The sequence below is a fragment of the Cheilinus undulatus genome, linkage group 22 (genome assembly GCF_018320785.1).
Source record: "Cheilinus undulatus linkage group 22, ASM1832078v1, whole genome shotgun sequence".
NCBI lineage: Eukaryota > Metazoa > Chordata > Actinopteri > Labriformes > Labridae > Cheilinus > Cheilinus undulatus.
Genome location: NC_054886.1, coordinates 19399244 through 19414342, shown reverse-complemented (window position 1 = coordinate 19414342; position 15099 = coordinate 19399244). Strand labels below are relative to the sequence as shown.

The 15099-nt window shown below is 38.9% G+C and overlaps 1 protein-coding gene across 1 annotated transcript; it reads right to left on the bottom strand.

Moving 5' to 3' along the window:
- Window positions 1-4725, bottom strand: LOC121504813 (5,6-dihydroxyindole-2-carboxylic acid oxidase-like). The gene is made up of 7 exons (XM_041779878.1): window positions 4371-4725; window positions 3663-3982; window positions 2717-2921; window positions 2445-2612; window positions 2176-2355; window positions 280-426; window positions 1-188 (listed from the first exon to the last, which is right to left on the bottom strand). Exons 1-7 carry the CDS (start codon window positions 4723-4725, stop codon window positions 1-3), a joined length of 1563 nt encoding a protein of 520 aa, XP_041635812.1.
- Window positions 4726-15099: the final 10374 nt, after the last annotated feature.

The window sequence follows — 15099 nt, the reverse complement described above, 5'->3', positions numbered from 1 at the left end:
TTATACTACAGATTGGCTGTTTTTGTCGTCGTAGCGCTGGTACTGATCCCCGAGCAGAGGCTGGTGGCCATCCATCTTGTAAGACCTGGCACGCAAGGCACATGTGGTGGCAGCGAAAATGACAGCGACGACCACAAGAGCAGCAACGATGGCCATGGTGATGATTTCAGTCAGGGTGTAAGCTTGGCCTGGTTAAGTTTGAAGAGATTATTAGTGCTTCAGTTATGGGAGAAAACAGACACATGAAAATGTTTGATTCGATGTTGTGAAAAGAAATACCTGGCCACTGAGCTTCATAAGAGTAACCAAGGTTATTAGGGGCAGTCAGAAACATCTCAGCATTAGTCACTGGAGGCCAGAAAGGCACCATGTTGTAGCCTCTGTTGTGACCGATGGGAGCCATTTCTCCGGGAAACACCGACATATCTGTCAATGAATAATTACAGTGAGCAAAAGAGCAGAACATGCTGACAATAAAGCTGTAAACATGCAGGAATTCATCTGGAAACATGATTCTGTAAACAAAAGCTGGAAGAGCTTGGCATGCCACTGATATTAAAGAGTAAAAAAATATACAATATTCTTTTAAAGAAAATTGCAATGAAATATACTTGAACATGCTAACAATACAGCTGAAATACAATAAGTGGTAAGAAAAAAGGGAAAAAAAAATGCAGTTTTCCTTAGAAAAGTTTAAGAGTAAGCCAAATCATGTCAACAATCAGGCTGTATGCATTCACATGACTGTGACACCCACTTTTATCCTATTTTTGCCATTTTTTAACCACTTTTCACCATTTTCCCATCAATTTTTGCCTTGCTGGGTCAGGTTTTTTTTTTTGGCTGTTTTTCAATTTTCTTCTCTTTTAACTCATTTTGCCACTTTTGAACCCCCCACCCCTTTTTGCCTGCAAAGTCCATTTGGTCACTATCCCATTTTAGTCACATTTTATGCCGATTTTGACAAAATTTCGCCGATTTTTTGGTAGCCTATTTTAACCCACTTTTTAATTGTTTTTAACTGCCCATTTCTGCCCCTTTTTGTTAAACATTTTTTTACCATCTCCCCTGCCCACTTTGCTTTGTATAGTCTATTATGCCACTTTCCCATTTTAATCACTTTTTTGCCTATTTTTGTTGCATTTTTTGCCTATTTGAACCCATTACCCCACCCCATATTTTTATAGTTGTCTCCATTTTTATCCCTGTTTGCTTTTCTTAGCACATTTTTGCTGCTGTAAGTCCATTTTTGCCACTCTTCAACCACTTTTTAGCACTTTTCAGCCAATTTTTGTCACCTGTAAGACACATTTGCAAATCTGCATATTTTTTTCTAGGCTTCACAATTAATGAATTATTTTGCCTTTAAGTTATGACAGTTACTTCAACTCTGTTTTCTGGCATCCTGACATTTATGCAGATCATGCTTAGCTGAAATCCAACATTACTTTCCAAATGGTTGAGGCCAATGTGTCCATCCGTATTATCATAAAAGGTAATTCTGTTTTTATGGAAAAGTGTTTTCATTTGGAAAAAGGCTATTACAGCATGAATAGATAAATTTTGTGCTGCTTTGATAAGAGTGGTTATTATTAAATATAAAATATGGTTATGATTAAATATTAACTTTACAATGAACCATGATTTTCTTAACCTTAATGAGCCCCCCACTTGGCTGGGCCCAACAAAACTCCACCCTTCATTCACCTTTAAGGGTGGCCTTGCTTGAAATAAGCCTGAAAGCTGATGTTAATGAGCGCTGTGTTAAAAAAAGGACCAAAGGACAACAGCTTGATACATCTGAGCTAATCATGCTAATTATAAAGCTATAGCTTAAATCATGCAGCAACAGCATGTCCACTCTGAAACACTTGGGGCTAGCCAAAGTGCTAACTAAGTATAAAGTTGCATAAAATACTACCTGGGAAAAACAGACAATTCTATCAAGGGATACTTGGAGCTAGCCTGAAAGTTAATGCTGTGTAAAAACATGCTAAAGGTAATGAAATAGACGATTCAGTGAAATTTAGCCAAAGGGCTGATCATGCTAACAGGGAACAGCCCCATCATGTAGATCAAAGGAAACAGGTTGGAGTTAGCCAAAGAGCTAATCATGCTAACGACAAATGCAGAGTTTTGTGGAGGAAACAAAAGGAGCATGTTTCGCTGAGACACCTGGAGCATGTCTCCTTAACCATTCATCAAATATGGCGTCGGTAAAGGTGTGCAGAAGGACAAAGATGGGGTCATTGGGCGAGATGTGAGTCGTTCCTCCTGTCCCGTTCAGGAACAGGTGGGCCAAGTTGTGGAGAGTCCTCACCACTGGGTCGTATTTCCCCTGGGGGGTGCTGTAACCTGCAGATAACAATGTGGAAAAAAAAAGCTGTTAGGAGAAAGACTGCATGGCTCTCAAACAGGCAAGGAACAATAAGTGTTTTTCTCACCTTCAATTGCGTTTCTGAAGCTTTCTGAGGAGGTGGAGTAGTACGGTGGCGTGTCAAAAGTTGTAACCTGCAGACATTCCTCCACATCTTTGGGCTCTGGGAGACGCTGCACCATCGGCCTGTCGACATTTCCTGCTGGGTTCCTCCTGATGGGATTAGTCTCAGTACCTGGAAAAGGAACCAGAGTGGATAAACTCCTCCGCTCTAAAAGTACAAAGAAAATCCCACTAAGGCTATGATAGTATCTCCTGTTAGACAAACAACACTCTTACTGTTGCAGATGGTTCCCAGCGTGTCATAGTCGTCTACGCTCTCACAAACCACCCTCCACTGTGAGAAGATGTTGTTTGGACTCAGAGAATTCATGTCGAAGCTGCTCCTGGCTCCCATCAGGTCATCTGTGCAGATGTCACATGTGTTTCCACCAATGGCAAAGTTCCAGTAGGGCAGGGCGAATGAGGGGTTTTGAAGCATGGACTGGATGGAGCGATAATGAAAGCATCAAAAAGGTATTACATTTTAGATTAATCATTCAATTTTTAATGCTTTTATTGACTTCCAATTGCAAAACTCCAATTTAAAAAGAAAATACAAAACATTTCAGTTAACTTGAAAAAGCCACTGTAAAGTCTAATTATTAATCACGCTTTAGTCAGCAAGTCAACAAATCCAATGCTAAAACCATGTGATTTTTGATCAAATCAGTGTTAATAAATCTGCTCACTAATGAGCTATTAACACATTAAATCGTAAGCAATCAGCTAAAGCTGGTTGTTTCCCTTCACTAACTAAAGCACCACTTTTAAAACCCCACCAAAGTCCCAAACTATCATGAAAGGAAAAACTTATGAGGCATATTTGGTTTGCTTTCTCGGATTGACTCTTAAAACGAGCTTTTCCATCATTGTGCTCTGATTCTGTGCGTAATGACGCACCCATAGGGGAGCAAAAAGGCGCATAAAAAATGTGCTGGAGCACTGTAAGGCATTGTTAATACATCTCTTTGGAGGTTAGTGTAGCTTAATGACTCCTCTTCCCACAGCACGTGCATACAGAATCAACCAGAGCCAATCCAATCTCTAATTTTACGCGCTGCTCGCTTGTTACAGTATGAAATTGTGTGGCTATTTGTGATTTCTACGCCAATAAAGCTGTGAAAAAGCGCGAAAAGTTAAATAAACTAGCTGTCAGAGAAACAAAAAAAAAAAATGCTCTCACCTGCATGTCTCGCTCCAGCTGCAGCAGATGATACCTGTGCCAGGTGAGGAAACCAGGCCCCTCGTGCGAGAAGTCCACACCTCCAAAGCTGGGCTGTCCCGCGCCCAGGAACGTCTTGCTGACAGAGTAGTAGTGGGACCATACGAAGTAATTGTAGATGGTGACGTTCTCAAACATCGTGTTCCCATCGGGCCCGAAGATCTCCGGATAGCGCCGGACGGCGATCACGATCTCAGGGTGCACCGTGCGCTTGGCTTGATCCAGCGCGTCGACGAACGCACGCTTCTCCTCCGGACTGAGAAGCATCACGTTTCTTCTTACTGTGAGGATTATGGCAGAGGGAAACCGGATTAACCGAATAAGTCATGCGTTAATTGGGGATCAGAATTAAATGACTGTGGAAAGAGCTGCAGAAATATGCGTAATAAATAGTTTAGGTCCATTAAATCTAGTGTAAAAAGGAAACTTTCCAACAGTTTTTAGGCTGAAAACTGGTTTAAGTGCTTTCCATGTTTGGGTTGGAAATTTAAGTAAACACTACAATTCAAAGGAGCGTAAATACGCACAAACCAATCCATTTTGCGCACACCAAAAGTACATTCAAGTAAGGCATACCATTTCTGGCAATTATAGTTTTCATGTTAATATATATTTAACACCATTATTATGTAATATGCCCCCAGGTTTCTCCCCAGCACGCGCACTTACCCACAGAAACTCTCTGGTCACAGTTGAACCCGGTCCATCCGGTTTTGCAGCGGCCGCAGCTAAAGCCACCGAAGTTGCCGTTACACTGACAGGTCCGGTTGAAGAAACGGATGGGCCATAGCTCCCGATCATCCTGACCGTCGTGTGGGTACTGGGGGCCGTGGGGACTCGCGTCCACTGTGATTAACACGCACTGTCCGCGCCCTACACTGGCGCCGCAGGGGTCGTTACCGAGTCCGTTGGGTGACGGGCAGCAGGTTCCGCTCCTGAGCGCTTCGGGTGTCACACATTGTCGGGGGAACTGGGCGCTCACCACAGTCGCTCCCACAAGCACCAACAAGCAGCACCGGAACATTATCCAAACTTTTACGCACGGCCGCGGCTGATGGAGAGTCAGTTACACCGGCTGTTTACGCACCTTTACTAACCCCTTATCCAAGAGATCACTTCAGCACATCAAGGATAACTCTGTCTTAAACTTCCCCTGCAGTGTATCCAGACCCCTGCGTCTATTTCCTCTGAACCAGTGAAGCGTCGATCTTAAATACCGGATTAGCGCATGACCAGGCTACCCGGATTTTCTGACTCCCGCGTGATGCCTTCACATAACATCATATTTCCTACTGAGGATGGAGGGAGAGGAGGTTGTGTGTCCCTCATGTACTCCACTATTCTCCCTAAAAACTCCTAAATAAATCGGAGAAACTGTGCGTAAAAATGAAATTCCTTTAAACACACATTTTGAGAGGCTTAGAAAGGCTGTAGACAAAAACAAGTCAGCACTACTTCATGGGCACTGGATGAAAATCAATGCTTTATAAAAAATCAAGGCATTGCCACATTACAGCAATAACTGTCTTTCTGCTGCAGGAAAACTCATGAATACAAATATGACATAACTTTTTATTGTATTGCTTGTTTTGAATATGCTGATTGTTCCAGTACATTAAAGAAATCCCTTATGCTATAAAATGCCATGATCTAATCTCAAAATGCCTCAGGGGTTCATTGTGTGCTAAAGAGATCCTATTTTGGGTCATTTGACTTCTCAGGAAGGCCTCCCCCTCTCTCCCCCACTCCTCAACCTTCTTTCCCCAAACCTCAAGGGTGCGTGTGCCGCCAAAAGCACGTGAGAAACCTAAGGTGCATTTGGAAAAAGAAAAAATCTGCCAAAAAAGAAGCCTTCAAGAAGAAAGTCTTTGTATCAGTTTCATGTTTTAAACCACATGATACAAACACAAGAGGTTGCAATGTTTTCAGACAGTTTTATTGCCTTACAGTCTTGAATTTCATCTTTTTAGTTTGTTGTTTGGTACTTAAAACTGCACAAGTCCGCACAGGAAACACACCATTGTCTTTCTTTGCTTTATGTCTGCCCTTAAGCAAAGGAAAATTGTGGCATGCATGTTTGCCTTATAGGAAAAAGTCTTTGTTGCTTTCTTCTGTTTACAGTGAGATGTGTGTGTTATTTGTAAAGGTGGACACACTGACAAGAATTTGGTATCAATTTGGTATCAAACCCACATTCAAGTAGAATGGTTGCAAGAAAAAGTTAAAAGAATGATAATAAGGCAACAGGCACTTCTTCTGGTCATTCTGGAGACTTTCTCAGACTCTGATCTAGAAGCATTCATCTCTGCCTGAAGATCAGCAGTGGTCTTCCTTCTGTCTCTAGTACTTCAAATCTTGAGGTGTCTGACATCTGCTTCAGTTAACTTTGGTTTCCTGCCTCTTTTTTGGCGCATTTTGTAAGTACCAGTCTTGGCAATTGACTCCAAAGCATACTTGACCACAGTGTGAGAACACTTTATGTCTTTCCCTATTTGTCTCAGAGACCATCCAGCATCATGAAGTGCTTTAATGCGGACTCTTTCATTTTCAGTGAGCTCCCCACATTTTACAATTTTGAACAGGAATGAGGAATTTCAAACTGAATTCACCTTTTTATACCCAAATTTGAGCCGGCTCACTGGGCTTCCCTGAGAAGTCAGAAATGAATCAAGCATAACATTCAACCACTTAAACTAATTTGACTGTCAGGAATGCAAGTAAATAACTATAATTTGACATATTAATCAAGAAATATTAATGTGCTTTACTATTTTTCAGTTTTTTGTAAAGCAGTACGTTTGAAAATTCATGGATAACAATGATAATTATATTTTAGCATTAAAATTATCATTTGGGTTAAAGAGCTTCTACATATTGGTGTATTAACCATTGCAGAAACATCAAAAATGATTTTAGTAATTACCAATGCTGTTAATTTAGGGCAGCTGTGGCATAAACCTTACTTTGAGTGGTGGTCTAATAAATTTGTTAAGCACTGAATATACCAGCAAGATGTTTGAGTCAGTTCTGCCATTAAAGAATAGAACTACACACATCCGATGGATAACAGATGTTGGATTTAGAGATTTGAGGCTAAAGTGGGACATGTCAGAGACCTCCCAGTTTTCTACAAGTCAACTGGATTTATCATGGATAAACACTCTACTATCATGAAAGGTGACACACATTCAGAGACAGCCAGCATTTACTTTTGAAATGGGCTTTGCACATTGAAGTAGCAAAAACACCCCAAATAAGAGTGGATAAGAGGTGAGTGGATAACGTGGTGACAGGTAAAAGTACCATGCAAGGCCACACAAATGGGGGGGGTTTAAAAATAGCAGAAATGGGTCAAAGTGGCAAAAATGAGGATAACATAAAGTAAAATGTGGTTAAAATTGGCAAAAAGAATGAAGGAGAAGGGTTTAAATGGTGAAATTGGGTTAAAAAGACGCAAAAGATGGGTCAAGAATGGCAAAAATTGGATGAAAGTGGCAAAATGGGCATAACAAAGAGCTGGAAAGGGTTTAAATGTAGTAAAATGGTAACAAAAGGAGGAAACATGGGTATAAAGTGCCAAATTGGGCAGAAAAAATGGTAGAAAGGTTTTAAAAGTGGTAAAATGGGATTGAAAAGTCGCAAAATTGGTCTTAAATGGAAAAAGAGGTAAAGAGGGTGGTCGGAATGGGATTAAAAATGGTTAAAGGGGATTTTAAAATGGCAAAAATTGGGTGGAAGTGGCAAAAATGGGACTAACAAATGGGATACTGTGGTCAGACTTTGAAAAAATTGATAAAAAGGGTTGAAAAGGAGTTAATGGGGTTAAAATTGGTCAACAGAGGCAAATCTAGCTGGAAAATGGAAAAATGGGCAAAAAACGGGTTTGAAAGGGTTTGAAAGTGGTTAAATGGCATTAAAAAGTGTCAAAAATGGGCAAAACTTGTGCAAAATTGATAAAATGTGGCAAATAATAGTGACAAAAATGGGCAGAAAGATAGTTAAAAGGGGTTAGAAGTGGCACAAATAAATGACTTCAATATAAGAACCAAAAGAATCCAAAATGAGGTAAGTGTCAGAATGCTAGCTCCAATGCTCCTGATCCAACACACATGCTAAATCCTATCATTAAATCACACCTGTGAAGGCCTCGTTCTCTTGAGTTTGTCCAGGGCCCAGGCAACTCTGCAGCAGGCCTGGTACAATGACTGGAGCAACATATGATGTCTTTATCATATATTTCAGTAAGACAATGCCAGGCCACATTATGAACCAGCAGCATAGCTTCACGGTAAAAGGGTGCTGGTACTACATCGGCCTGCAGGCAGTTGAAAAAAAAGAAACAAGCAAAAAAAGGGAAAAATGAAGTTTATGAGTTCCAACATTAAATATCTTGTCTTTGTACAATTTAATGTAGGCAGAATCTGAATTGCAGATCGCTGTATTCTGTTTTTACTGACATTTTAAAAGACGTACCAACATTTTTGGAATGATTGTACATGGTGACAGAGTTGTGTCACCATGTTGCATCTGGATCAAACCTCAGCACAGGTGTGATAGTCTGTTCTGTTGTTTAATCTTCATGTATTTTTACAAGCTGGAAATTTGCGATCATCATAAATCAATGGTGACATGACTGAAGCCCGGTAAAAGTCAAATTTTAAAGACAAGCTTTGTGCAATTGTGCCTTCAGGCAAAGGTAAACTCATGACTTGACATCATCAGCTCTTTCTTCAAGCATTTCAAAGCTTCGACAGAGTCAGAGAAGACACTGTTCAACTTTTTCCTCATGTGGTGACGGTATAATTATGACTAGTGAACTCCTCTCTGTGTGGAAATGTTGGAAAGCCCCTCCAGGAGGTATCACCTGCATCAAAATACCTTAGAGTTTTTTTTTCAGCAACAAAATTAACAGACATGTTTTGGGGACCTCTGAGAACAATATAAACTTGTCTTAAAAGGGTAAACATGTCACCTTTAAAGGAGAGCTCCCTTTATCAGATAATATTAAGCATGTGTTTTGTCTCATCCCAGACATGCCAGAGTCGCACCTGTTATATATCCAAACTTTCTGTGATTGTTGTGACAAAAGAAATCTGTTTCTTGTGCATCAAATTAAGTTACTTTCTTATTTATAATGAGAAATTTGTCCAAACATTAGATTTGCAGACTGTTAACGTGAGACACCTTTTCTGTCAGAACAGAAATCACGCTCCAATTTTCAATATGAAATCAGATTAAACTTTTGGTTAGGCTAAAACTAATGGTTAGGATACCAAAAGTTAAGATTTTAAAACCTGACCAGGGAAACCTATTTGCAAAATGTTTAATAAGGCAAAACCGTCTCCTTACAGGAAAGAAGCTAGTCTACAATGACAACATTCTAATGTAGCTAATGCAGCTACCGTAGCTTAAGGGAAAGCTCACAATGCTCAGGAATATCTAAACTGACAAAGCTACAAAACTAATGTTATTTACATAGCTTACGTAGCCCTGTTAGCTGTGTAAGCTACATAGATAAAAGAGCTATGTACCTTATGTAGCAAATGCTAAAGCTCACGAAGGATATCTTCAAATGAAGCTACAAAGCTAACATTATCAAAGTAGCTTATGTAGCTCTGTTGGCTGCATAGACTCCATAGATAAGGGAACTATGAGCCAAACATAGCTAAGAAGTAATACTTACAAAGGTCATGAATACCTGTACAAACAAAGCATGAAGCTAATGTTATCTACATAGCTTACATAGCTCTATTGGCTGTGTAAGCTATGTAGATAAAGAAGCTATGCAACTAACGTAGCTAAAGATAATGCTCACAATGCTCACGGATATCTATACCAACAAAGCTACGAAGCCAATGTTATCTACATAGCTTACGTAGCTCCATTAGCTACGTAAGCTATGTAGTTAGAGGAGCTATGAAGCTAAATAGGTAAAGCTAAAGTGTACAAAAATCGCCGCTATCTAAACTAATGAAGCTAATGTTATTAACTTAATTTAAGTAGCCATAGGCTTGAGCTTTGTTTGCTACAGCTTACGTTAGCACAGCTCACTTAGCTACACTGGCTTGTGTAGCAACATAAACTATGTAGCTAGCATAGCTGTGTAGGTTTAAGCAACAGCCTATGGAGCTAAGGCTGTTTTCACACCTGGTTGTCTAGGGGACTCTGTTGGATTTGGGGTTGAAATTTCAACACTGTTGCTCTTTCACGTGATTTGGTTTGCTTTCACATTGGGTTTGGTCAAATGAACCAAACTGTCTGGATAACATCAAGCAATTGCATATTTGTGGTGCTATTGTCTCAAACCAAACAGCAATGAGGAAGAAAATAAGATGTAGAGGAACCAGGGTGGGACTGTGGGAAACATGGGAAACCGCTAGGCTAGGCTGTGCACTTAAATGCCATTTAACAATTCCATCATTGTAATCACAAGCTATGCAGGACCATTCAGGACCCACAATTTTTTTTCAACAACTAGCTCCCATCAACAGGAACAATAAAACCATCTGCCCATTATTTGCACTGCACTCCCAATATTCCCCCTTCTATTTAGCTGACTACAGGCCTGATGATGACTATCCAAATGATAAATTTCAAGTGAATGTCAATAAAATGGTGTAAAGAAATGTGTGTAATGTAAATAAGCATAACCCCAGTGACTCCAAACAGGATAAACTGTGTGCTTAATGGATGGTTTGAAAAGCACCTGCTCTCCTCTCCTTAAACAGATGCTTCAGCTTGCTTACCTTTTTGATGAGCTACCCATGCATTCATTAAAATTCCTTCTCCAATCTGGCCTCCAATGTGTTTTCTGTTTGTTTATGTGCAGGCGGAGAAGTTGGTCTGGGAAAAAAAAAAAGTCTTTGATTAATTTCGATGACACAAGCAGCCAAATCCTGATTATTCTGGTTGCCTGAACGATAACCACAGGCCATTTTTTGCGGTTGGAAGTATGACTGAATGTTTTTGTTTACAAACGCACAGAGATAACCCCACGGGGCAAGACTTAAGACTGAGATCAGTATGGCAGTTTCTCTCTCAAGCATTTAAAGGCTAACAGGCTCTGAATAGTTAACTGCAGGCTTCACACTAGGGTGGCAGAGAGGGCATGGGAAGAATGAGCAAAGCTTTTTGGTTGCAGTAATTGTAAGAAATTTCTTCATGACAACTTGGTTAGTGTTATGTTATTCTGAAAGGGGAACAGCGGCAGCTAATTAGCCATTAAACACAACAAAACTTCACTCATGAAACTGTGAACTTGGAGTCTTTCAGTGGAGAGGAAAAAGTCACTGTTTTTTTTCTAAATAAGCACGTTTCCACTTCAAAAACCAGGAGTTACAACTCAGAGGGAAGCAGATTTACCCAGTGACCTTAAAACAGCAAACAGACGCTAATGTGGTATCATTAGTGCTAAAATCTCTCAAAGTCTGGTGGCTTAAAAATTTAACCCAGAGTTATAAAAAATAAGATATGATTCTGTACTGGAAATCACTGCATGGTCTAAGGAACACTTCCAGAATTTATTCTCTGTCAGCATAGTTGGCTGTGCCTTCCACAAATGCAAGTTAAAGCTGTATCATGCAAAGAAGCCATGTGTGAACATGATCTGGAAACACTGCTGTCTTCTCAGGGAAAAAACTAATTTCAAATGTACTGAGGCAACACGGAAAACTATTCTGCGGTCAGACGAACCAAAGCTAATTTCAAATGGACTGAGCCAAAATGGAAAACTGTTCTGTGGTCAGACTAATCGAATTTTGAAATTCTTCTTTGGACGCCTTGTCCTGCAGAAGAGGTACGGGACCTTCCACCTTGTTTTCACGTCAGTGTATTTTCTGGAAGTTCCATTTCCTGGTCGATACGAGCCTCAGAAATGAAGAGAAACTCTTGCAATTCCATTTCTGTTTTCTTGTTTTTGACAGAAAATGGGCAAAAAGGAAAAAACTAGCCATTTCTTCACAAATACCTCAAGCAACATAGGTTAATTTATTCATATTAATTTATTTTCCTTCTAATATTAATATAGTCCATTAAATCACCACTACTTTCACTGCTGGCATTAAATCTTAATACAATATATAGAGCAAATACATCTATCATTATACTGTAAAACTTTTTCTGTTTTTTTGAACAAAATGAAAAATTGAGAAAACAGTTATTCTTTCAAATTTTCCCTGTTTTTTTGTCAAACACAAAAAGAGAAGAGAAAACAGCTAATTTTTCTATTTTTTGTCAAAAACTTAAAAAACGAGGCAACCGCTAATTTGTCAGTTTTTTTCAAGTTTTTGTCAAAAATGAAATCACGGAATGACAAGAGTTTCCCTCGATTTCTGAGGCTCATGTCAACCAGGAAATGGAACTGCCAGAAAATACACTCACCTTATTAGTGTATCTCTGTTGAGCAGCAATAATCCTATAAGTGACAACAATGGGACAACATTGCTCTCCCTAAACTCCAGCAACTGGTCTCCTCACTTCCCAGACATTAACAGACTGTTGTTAAATGAGGGGATGCAGCAAAACGGTAAACATGGCCCTGTCCCAACTTTTTTGAAATTGGTTGCTGCCACCAAATTCAAAATTAGTTCACGTTTTCATGAAATTTCAACATACTTCTATGTTGTTTTTGTTCTCTTGTGCATAAAATATAGCTGTATGAGATTTTCAAGTTACTGCATTGTTTTTTTTTTTTTTTAATGTTTTACACAGTGCTCCAACTTTTTTGGAATTTGGGTTGTAGAAAAAAATTAACAACCCTTATTAGGGAACCATCCTCAAAATACTGAATGAAATGAGTCACATCTTTCTACTATAACTCTCATATTCTATTTCTTATTCTATATCTTTTGGGATCACCCGCTTGCTCACACTCACTGCACAAAGACCCTCACATGTTTCTCCTGTAAATCCACTCATTTTTAAGAGACCTCTTATGCTTAACATCAACTTCTGCCATTGTTGAGTATGTAAATCTATCCTAAACTCTGTAAAGTAACTCGGCTGACTCTTATTGTATATGTGACGTTATTACACCAGACTTCCTCATGCAGATCACCTGCTTTAAAATCAGATTGCAGCTGAGAATGAATAATGAAAACTTTTGTTTTAAGGTGATTAAATAAAATATGCTGTAGATGAAGTAAACCATTAAAACAGACACAGAGACAGGAGAACTGGTGTGTATGCAGCACGTGATCTGATATGTAACATTTTTTAAATCTGGCAAATTTGGTGAATAAAAACATGAAATTGATTCATTAATTCATAAGGATATTTTTATGCATTTGTTTCTGGTTTAAGTTACTACAGGAGTCTGTATTAGTACAATATTATACTTAAATTGCATAGGCTTTGTATTTCATATCAAACTGACTTGTATTTACACTCTGATTTTGTAGAAGTAATGTAAAGGGAGCACGTCTAATGACTAGTGCATGGTGGTTGGGGGCTTTGTAGAGGGCCTCACTCAAGAGAATGCTTAGGATCTCAGTTTGGCCAAAAGTGGCCCTGTTAAACATGCTGCTTCACCTTGCACTCGTGTATGTGGTGCAGCTTTAAACATACTTGTCAATACACAATCCCTGTAGAGGGCATATGAGAGATCTCAGGCTGTATACAGCCACCTGATGTGTGAGATGTAAACTATAAACATGGAGGCACTCAAAGAGGTTGTTATAATGTTCACTCTGAGATTTAATCGTAACATCAGACCAGCTCAGACAGTGCAGATTGTCTGGAGCTTTGTGTATGATGAATCTTGAATATATTTGAAATTCACTTTTTCAAATAAAATTTCCAGAAAAAATGGTCTTAATCCAACATGTTGTCCCACAAGAGCCCATATTGGGTCTGATTCTATTTATTATACTTTTTAATGATTTTATAATTTATTGAGGTTCATAAATGATAGGACACTATATAGTGCTAATTTGACCCGCTCCCTACCTGTCTTGCATAGCTACAGTGTAGCTTTATTTGAGTTGATCACATAATGATTGACTGTCTTACTTGAATGGTTTGGCTTAAATAATCAGAGGTTAAACATCAAATATTTCAAAGAGAATAAAAGATGAGAGAGACAGAAAAATAATGATCACATAAAAAGTCCTAATGCAATAATCATCTCATAATCTCTCAGTCACCTTGTGATCCCTTTGAGCTGAAATGACCAGGAGGTTGGGAACTACTGAATGAAACTAATGTGTTTAAAGCAGTTAAAACAAGCTCTTAGGGCACTAGTTGTTCTTGCTGTTAGGTCATTTACAGAGGTCACAGTCAAACTGGTTTTAACTCCCCTTGGTGCTTTGTCAGTCCTAAGTCTCTCTACCATTTCCTAAAACACTGCTCTTTCACATAACAAAGGCTGAAAACTCCAGAAATAACCCCAAAAACTCTTCCTAATAAGAGTTTCATGCTACAACAATACACAGCTTGAAAAAACAGTATCAAAAGACTTACAGTGTTTTGTACAGAACAATGTTTATGCATTTCAAAGGGATGTTTTCTGAGAACTATTCTTCATTCTGTCAGTATATTTTCCCGAAGGTACCACACTCCCGCAGAAATATAGAAGTAAAAGAGTGTTATTGTTGTGTTGCTGCTTTGAGTTGAGTAAAAGAGATAAATAGTTCATCCATGAATGATGGGGAAAATGTTTCTTTTTTAATGACTATGATTATATTTAACACTGCTCACTCTTAGAGTTTGAGGCTCAGTCCATGAGTTTTGGGGAAACATAAATAATAAATAGAATAGAATCGGACCCAGTATGGACACTTGTGGGATACCAAAAGTAGACGATAGGCAATCTAATTTAAGTAAGTTTATTGTTGGTCTTCTACTTGTGTAATGTTTAAAATGGTGTCCCTCAAGGGTCCATATTGGGTCTGAATCTAATTATCATTTATATCAATAATTTATGTAGAAATGCTACAGATACAAGTAAAATTTTTATACTGATGATATTGTCATGCACTCATTGTCACCTTCCTACAAATGAACTGCAAACAGCATTTGATGTACAGAGAAATCTCTGTGAATTAAGACTCTGACAACAAAACCAAAAGTATGGTGCGCAGGTGGCCTAGTGGTTTATAAGGTGCACCCCATGTACACGATCGGCCAGGGTTCAAATCTGGCCTGTGCACTTTCCCACATGTCTCTCCCTAGCTCTCTCGTCCCTGTTTCCAATTCTGTCCACTGTCTTCATGTGTCAAATAAAGGCATAAAAGGCCAAAATAAATCCAGAAAAACCAAAACTATGTTCTTCCCAAGGTCTAAATCAAAAACTCAAAATAGTATTTCCTTAAAATGAGGCGACTGTATTTAAACATATACTCTAAACACACTCTAAAATTGAAAAAATTGAAAATACTCAAAATATTTGTCATTACTGCTT

Coding starts and splice junctions, on each gene's coding strand:
- LOC121504813 (XM_041779878.1), bottom strand. CDS start 4,725: ATGTTCCGGTGCTGCTTGTTGGTGCTTGTGGGAGCGACTGTGGTGAGC. Junction 3,983..4,370: donor TGACCAGAGAGTTTCTGTGG/GTAAGTGCGCGT, acceptor TAATCCTCACAG/TAAGAAGAAACGTGATGCTT. Junction 2,922..3,662: donor AGCTGGAGCGAGACATGCAG/GTGAGAGCATTT, acceptor CGCTCCATCCAG/TCCATGCTTCAAAACCCCTC.